Genomic DNA, 7685 nt, shown 5'->3' with positions numbered 1-7685 from the left:
GGGGAGGCCGGGGGCCCGTCGGGGGACACCGCGCAGGCCTGCGGGGGGGACGCCGGGGGCCCGTCGGGGGACACCGCGCAGGCCTGCGGGGGGGAGGCCGGGGACCAGTCGGGGGACACCGCGCACGCCTGCGGGGGGGAGGCCGGGGGCCCGTCGGGGGACACCGCGCAGGCCTGCGGTGGGGAGGCCGGGGGCCCGTCGGGGGACACCGCGCAGGCCTGCGGGGGGGAGGCCGGGGGACCAGTCGGGGGACACCGCGCAGGCCTGCGGGGGGGACGCCGGGGGCCCGTCGGGGGACACCGCGCAGGCCTGCAGGGGGGACGCCGGGGACCAGTCGCAGGCAGGACCGTGCCTCGACCTCCCTCCTGCCACCACCAGGTTGCCAGTGTCCATCTTCCACGTGGGGAGACAGAAACCCGACGCCGTGACTGACGCCTGGCCACGCTAGGCCACAGGCGGCCAAGCCCTCAAGGCCCGGCGGCCCGCTCCATCGCCCCCACGCACGGCACGGGTCACGACGCAGTGCCCGCACAAAATGGCGCCTCGCAGAAAAATGTAGCCTACTCGCAGCGCCCACCCCCACCGCGGGCTGAGGAGCGGGCGCGGGTGGCCGCGCACACCTCATTTGCATATACAAAACCGACGAATTTCGTTGGCTGCGAGGCGCTAGGCCCGCGCTAGACAAGGCCTCCATTGGTTACTCTCCATTCCTCCCCGCCCCCTGGCACCGCCTTCTCCGCCAAGGGCTGGCGCGTACGAGCCTCGTGACGCCAGTCTACGGTTGCGCTTCCCTATTGGCCAGTCAGCCTTCCATCATCAGTTTAAACCCCCCCGAGTCCCGCCCACCCTTGCCCCGTCCCGGCTCCGCGGCCGACCGTTAGTCGCGTGCGCGATTTCCTGGGCGTCAGGGCACGCGCGCGTACGCCGGGCCGAGGAGGCGTCTCATTCAAACGGCCCAATCAGCGGTCGCGTTGCCCCGCGCGTCTTTTCTCTCTCTACCCTCCCTTCTCAGCGCCCCCATTCTCCAGGGACCCCATTACGACCCCCGCGCGTCCCCCTGCCCAACTTCTCCTCCTTCTTCCCGCAGCTTACGGGAGGGGAGCGAGTGCCTCGAACGCCGAGGACCGTGCGCGGTGACGTCACGGGTCGAGGCGCGCCGCTTCGGAGCCGCGGGGGGGGGGTGTGGTCTACGGGTGGCTATAAAAGGGGGGCGGTGCGCGCGCGACCGGCTCAGTGCGGCCGGGCACTCGGGGCGGGAGGAGTTCTGAGGGCGCTGCGCGGCGGCCGGCGGAGGCAGCGGGGAGTGGAGCGGGGCCGCCGGAGCCTCTCCAGGGCCGCAGCGGCAGCAGTTGGGCCCCCCGCCCCAGCCGGCGGCCCGGAGAGCGCAGGAAGGGGGCCGGGGGGACCCGCCCCCGGCCGCCCACAGTCATGGTGAGCGCGGAGGCCAGGCCTGGGAGGGGCGGTCGGGGTTCCCCCCGGAGGAGGAGGCGGGGTTTCGGGAGCCTCTCGCGGACGGCCCGGGGAAGTGGGGGGCCCGCCTGGGGTCCCGGACCTGGAATGGGCTCACGGGCCTTCCTGGAGGCGGGGCAGGAGCGGAGCCTGGGCGGCCCGCAGGGTCCCCGGAGGGGAAGGCCCGGCTGAGTCCCGGGGAGGGCTCAGGGGCTTTGTGGCTCGCCCGTGGGTGTTCTGAGAGCAAGGACGCTCCGCCTCCGTCTCCAGCCCTGAGCTGGGGTTTCGAAGAGGGTTTCACCAAGGTGAGGTAGGGAAGGGGACCGAGGTAGGCCTCGGGCGTACCCGGAACCATGGGGGACCGTGCCGGACGATGAGCGAGCTTTGGATGCTTCTGGAGAAGGTGGACCCATCCGCAAGCCCCTTCGAAGACACCCCCCCCACTTCTAGTGGGAGGTCAGCTTTGGACGGCCATCTGAAGCATACTGGGTGGGGGTTCTGGGACTGCAGGGTCAACACCAGGGTGGCCACTGCGTCCTTAGATCGTGCAGGAGGCCCCGGCTCGGCCAGCTACTCACCCCCTTCTCTCTGTGTCCAGAACTCCAATGTGGAGAACCTGCCCCCCCACATCATTCGCCTGGTGTATAAGGAGGTGACAACGCTGACTGCTGACCCGCCTGACGGCATCAAGGTCTTTCCCAATGAGGAAGACCTCACTGACCTGCAGGTCACCATCGAGGGCCCTGGTGAGTGTGGGATTGAAGGAGGAGGAGTGTGCTTAGAACTTTCTCTTCTTCAGTGCCAGAGCAGGTCAGAAAGACAAACAGCGTAGGGTTTCACTTATACGTGGAATCTAAAAAGCAAACGAACACACCAAAAAAAGCAGAACTAGAGCAAGAACAGGAAGCCCCCATTATAAGCTGAGCTCTGCCAGGTGCTGGGGACACAGCTGAGGTGGTGGTGTGCTGCACAGGGACACCTCTTACTCTCGGGGCTCACGGTTTGCAGGGCAGGACACCACAGATAACAAGTTATCGCGGATATTTTTGCTGCAGGTAGTGAGAAAACCCTGACCCCCGAGAGCGCATTTAAGGGGCGCCTTGCCGGGATTCATCAGATGGGGGTTCTCTGGAGGGTGGGCCAGATGACCGCAGACTCCTTGCTGCTGTGCCAGGGGCCCCCAGGACAGGGCAGGGAACAGGCCAGATGCAGCGTCTCAGGAGGGAACGGTAGTCACCGGGTGATCACACGCGATTGTGGAGCCATGCGGTGATACAGTGAGTTGTGTCTACGGAGCAAGCCAAGGGGTGGCACAAGCGTGGGGTGGAGGAGCTGGTCAGGGGTGGGGCAGTGGGGAGGGTGTCAGCGCTCCCCAATAGGCCACGTCCTGAGGCAGGCGCCCTGGATACTTGGTAGAAACAGGAAGAAGAGACCGATGAAGCTTTTAGGGCTTGTAGGAGTCTGGAAGGAGGTGGGAAAGGAATCCGTTGGTGGATTTCAAGCAGATGTGAAGGCTGCACTGTTCAGCTGACGGGGAGGGGGCGGTCAGGAGACCATGGACCACTGGCGTTGGGTGAGAGGTGAAATGGCTTGGCTGGACTAGGGGTTGGGGTCAGATTCAGGAGGGGACCAGGAGGTCAGCTGCCCAGGCTACCACGGAGGGATGTGGTGACGGGGGCATGAGGAACCACTGTGGGTCTGGAACCACTCCCCCTTTTGTTGTGAGGCGAGCAAGTTGGGGGACGAGAAGACCTTGGAGGTTACAGAACAGTCCCATCATTTGTCTGCGGGCCTTCCAAGTAGACGGTTTTCCAGAGAGACAGTGGGGGGGAGTGTCTGCCCTTCTTGGAAAGGGGACGTGACTGGGACACTTGAGAGATGAGACATCCAGGGGTGGCTATGGGGGTCCCCTAACCTAGCCCCATCCCACTCAAGAATGCCTCAGTCTGGTGGAGAAGGCAGCGGGGCACTAGCCTCATAGCCAGCCTGAAGACGAGGCTTTGGGGTTTTTTTGTGGTGCCAGAGAGTCCTGAGCCTCCTAACCGAACCCCCTCTCCCTTACTGCAGAGGGGACTCCTTATGCTGGAGGCCTGTTCCGTATGAAACTCCTGCTGGGGAAGGACTTTCCTGCCTCCCCACCCAAGGGCTACTTCCTGACCAAGATTTTCCACCCCAACGTGGGCGCCAACGGTGAGATCTGTGTCAATGTGCTCAAGAGGGACTGGACAGCTGAGCTGGGCATCCGGCATGTGCTACTGGTGAGTTCTGGGGTGGCCCAGGCGCCTCCCTCCTGGACGTCCCATTGATGTCTGAGCCATGGTGCACGGTGTCTGTCTGAAAATCAGCCCTGAAGGAGTTGGGGGCTTCCATGTAAAAATCCAGGTTTCCAGCTGGGAAGTCTGGAAGGATTGGCAGTGCTTGAGCCAGGACACTAAGTATGCTTGTCCAGGCTGCGTGGTGCCTGGGGCACTTTTGCTGTAGAGCAGGCGATGGGTTTGTATCCTGGGACGCTTTCCTGATGGTACAAGCCAGCATGCGGTCAGGGGTGTTGTTTCTTTCCCGAGCTAGAGTTCATGGTATCGTCAAATTCGACAGTCTAAAGTCTGTAGTTCGTTAGTTAGGCGGTGGTCACCTCTGTGGTTCTAGAATATTTTCATGAACTGTCGTTTCCCAGCCATCAGTGATTTGGCCCGCCGGGGACGTTTTGTGTTGTAAGCGTTGTATCTAGCGGGGGCAGACCAGGGGTGCTGCCTGAGGCCCCCACAGAGCCGTGTCAGCTGAGCCAGCATGGAGACGCCCGTGATCCCCTACTGGCTCCGTCGGAAGAGCAGGCGAGTCTTGATCTCTGGGGCGTGAGTTCAAACCCCATGTTGGGTGTAGAGCTTACTTCAAAAAAAGAAAAATTTTTGATGGAATTGCTGAGGGGCCCTGGGGCAGATGGTGGGGGGGGTGGGGAAACTGAGTTTCCTGCAGGGCACTTGGGGAGGATTGAGCTCCAAGGTAAACACCCTACTCCTCCTGTCCCTGGAGTGTCAGCCGCGGCTGGTGGGGACCCTGGAGATGAGCTCACGGAGTGACTGTGTCCCCGGTGATCCCGAGGAGCTGCAGTGTGTGGGGAGCTGCGGGTGGGGCCTCTGGCTGTGGGGTCAGGGGTCCCTGATGGGCATCAGTGATGTGTGCTAGGCCAGGGGCCTTGCGTGTCTCAGCAGCCAGGGGAGCCGCTCTTGCTGGCCTCATTTGCAGACAAGAAAGGTCTTGTCACCTGATGGAGGCCATGCATGTTGTGGGCATTGCAGGCTCCCTGTCACAGTGGCTGACGTGGAGGTGGGACAGACGACCGGGGTGTCGGGGCCACCGCTGGTCCAGCCAGACCCACCTCAGGCTCCCCCAGCGCCGCCCGCCACACCTATATGGAGTCCGGGCACTTTGGGCTTTAGTTTGCTCCTCCGTGAAAAGGGGCTCGAGAAGGGAAGGGGTACTGGGACTGGCTCCCTTCCTAGATCTCCTTCTGGGTGCCCCTCAAGTACCGGCCCCCCAGTGGGCCTTTGCAGGTGACACTGAGCAAAGGGGAGGACACAGGTGTGAGCGGGGCCAGCGTCGGCTTGGGGGAGGGTGTGGAGAGCAGGGAACACCGGTGTGCAGGCCCTAAGGCTGGACTCCGGAGGCTTGGGGGGCCCCGTGGGTGGCCCAGCCCTGACCTTGGCCTTCTCCCCACAGACCATCAAGTGCCTGCTCATCCACCCGAACCCCGAGTCGGCCCTCAACGAGGAGGCAGGCCGCCTGCTCTTAGAGAACTACGAGGAGTACGCAGCCCGTGCCCGCCTGCTCACCGAGATCCACGGGGGCGCCGGGGGGCCCAGCGGCGGGAGCGCCGAGGCCAGCAGGGCCGTGGCCAGTGGGGGTGCGGCCCCCTCCGCTGACCCCATGGGCCCGGGAGGGGCCGATGGTCCCATGGCGAAGAAGCACGCGGGCGAGCGGGATAAGAAGCTGGCGGCCAAGAAAAAGACGGACAAGAAGCGAGCACTGCGGCGACTGTAGTGGGTTTTTCTCCCAGCTCTTCCCCCTCCCCCTGACCCCAACCCCCGACCCCCAACGCTGTCTCTAAGTTATTTAAATTATGGCTGGGGTGGGGGAGGGTGCGGGGGCACTGGGACCTGGATTTGGTTTTCTAAATAAAGTTGGAAAAGCAGCTGCTCTGCCTCACAGACACCCCAGGACCGCTGCCTCAGCCACACTGGTCCCCCTGGCCCTGGAAGTGCGTGCGTGGACTTGCCGTGCGGGGAGTGGCGGGGGTCGGCCGCGGGGGAGGAGGGAGCCCCGTGTCCCAGCTGAAAGCGGGGGAGCTGGGCCTGCTCTCCATCACATTTGCCCTTGTTCTTTCCTGAAGTAGGTGTGTAACTTGGCAGGCTCCCTGCCTGGGACAGCCAGGTGACAGGTGTGGGCCCAGCTGCTGGCAGCTCAGCACCTGATCCAGCTCAGGGTGGCAAACCATGTTCCATGTGTGCTTCTGCATCCCAGGCCTCAAACGACGCCCGTCCAACCCTTTCTGTTGCTCTGTGGCCTGGGCGTGGCGAGCTGGCCACTCTGGTTTCACTAGCGAAGGCGTCTGCCAGTCCACATCCCCAGCTCTTGAAGCTGATGGTGGGTTTCAGGTCCTCCGCTCTTGGAAGCTGCCTGGGTTACTCCCCTGCGGGCTCCTCTCCCCTGCCCCTCTCAGCCTCAGGTGCCCCACTTAAGGGCCAGGTCCTTCAGATAGGCTCAGCTGATGGGGTGGGGCCACCCAGGTTCTCCTGTTTAACCCCAAGTGACCTCATCATAGAAATCGATCTGTCACATGGACAGGTTCTGCCCCCCACACACACACACTCCAGGGGAGGGCCAGGAGACGTGCGGCAAGTTGGCTTCCTGTCCCATCCTGCTTGACTGCAAGCTGGTGGCCCTTGTACGTCACAGACTTTCGTTGGGGCCAGAGGTGAAGGCCGCAAAGCCAGAGTGGTGGAGTAGGGAGGAAGAGTGGGCCTTGGCAGAAACTGTTGAAGGCACAGAGGGTTTTTTTTTAAGATTTTATTTATTTATGTGACAGAGACACAGCGGGAGAGGGGAACACAAGCAGGGGGAGAGGGAGAGGGAGGCAGGCTTCCCACGGAGCAGGGAGCCCGATGCGGGGCTCGATCCCAGGACCCCGGGATCATGACCTGAGCCGAAGGCAGACGCTTAACGACAGCCACCCAGGCGCCCCGGCACAGAGGCTTTAAATTGGCTTATTGTCCATTAACAAAAATTTTATGGTCCTCTCAAAAAAGGATAACGGAAAGAGAAAGGAAACTGCGTCTACATTAAAGACTTGTACGTGAGCTCTCATAGTTGCTTCCTTAGTGCTGGATGAAAAATGGAAACAACCCCAATGCTCAACAGATGAAGGAGTAAAAGAAACTGAGTTCATAGACGGGAATAGCACTCGGCAAAAGATTAACACCAAAACAGCACAGACGAACCTCAAAAATACTCTGTGCTAAGTGAAGCCATATTCAAAAGTGTACAGGATACCTGAATCCACTGAGAGGAAATGCCCAAACAGGCGGTACCGCGTGGTGCCCAGAAGCAGGGTGCCGGCCATCTGGGATCGGGGAGGCAGGCATGGGGGGCTTTCCGGACTGAGGAGCGTGTTCCAGACCCCGGTCATACCGGTGGTCACACGGGTGCGTAAATGTGTCAGAACTTCAATTATACTTTTTTTTTTTTTTTCAGATTTTATTTGTCAGAGAGCACACAAGCAGGCAGAGCGGCATGCAGAGGAAGAGGCAGGCTTCCCGCCGAGCAGGGGGCCCGATGCGGGGCTCGATCCCAGGACCCTGGGATCACGACCTGAGCCGAAGGCAGACGCCCAACGACTGAGCCACCCAGGCATCCCAAAACTTCAACTATACTTAAAATAGGTGTGTTTTTGTGTAAACTATATCCATGAAGTTTATTTAAATATTTTTAAATCAACTTGTTTATCTAAAGTAGATGGACGATAAGTCAGTGGGACAGAAGGTATTTGCGAGACCTAGAACCAAAAAGGACTAATCCAAAGCATATAAAGAGCCCTTACAAATCAATAAGAAAAACACAAGAGTTGGCAAAAGCACTTAAGCACGTCACAAAAAGAGGATATCCACACGACGGCCAAACACAGAAGACAGTCCTCACGAGTAGTTGAGAGAATGCGGTGTAAGCTAGAGTCGGTGGGACCG

At 61.3% G+C, this 7685-nt stretch overlaps 1 protein-coding gene across 2 annotated transcripts; it reads left to right on the top strand.

Annotated features, from left to right (window-relative positions):
* Nucleotides 1-1235: 1235 nt before the first annotated feature.
* Nucleotides 1236-7236, top strand: UBE2S (ubiquitin conjugating enzyme E2 S). 2 transcript variants are annotated; one of them, XM_021682233.1, is made up of 5 exons: nt 1236-1431; nt 2048-2195; nt 3517-3707; nt 5167-5486; nt 7198-7236. In XM_021682233.1, coding segments are annotated over exons 1-5 (663 nt in total). In that variant the 5' UTR covers nt 1236-1428; the 3' UTR covers nt 7199-7236. The 2 variants fall into 2 exon arrangements, with proteins under 2 accessions (XP_021537908.1, XP_021537907.1); XM_021682232.1 differs by lacking the exon at nt 7198-7236 and having other exon boundaries at nt 5167-5639.
* Nucleotides 7237-7685: the final 449 nt, after the last annotated feature.

The sequence above is a fragment of the Neomonachus schauinslandi genome, chromosome 16 (assembly GCF_002201575.2).
Source record: "Neomonachus schauinslandi chromosome 16, ASM220157v2, whole genome shotgun sequence".
Classification (NCBI taxonomy): domain Eukaryota; kingdom Metazoa; phylum Chordata; class Mammalia; order Carnivora; family Phocidae; genus Neomonachus; species Neomonachus schauinslandi.
The sequence above is the reverse complement of the archived record's forward strand: the minus strand, read 5'-3'. Positions and strand labels throughout refer to the sequence as shown.

Coding starts and splice junctions, on each gene's coding strand:
- UBE2S (XM_021682233.1), top strand. Junction 2,196..3,516: donor GGTCACCATCGAGGGCCCTG/GTGAGTGTGGGA, acceptor CCCTTACTGCAG/AGGGGACTCCTTATGCTGGA. Junction 3,708..5,166: donor GCATCCGGCATGTGCTACTG/GTGAGTTCTGGG, acceptor TTCTCCCCACAG/ACCATCAAGTGCCTGCTCAT.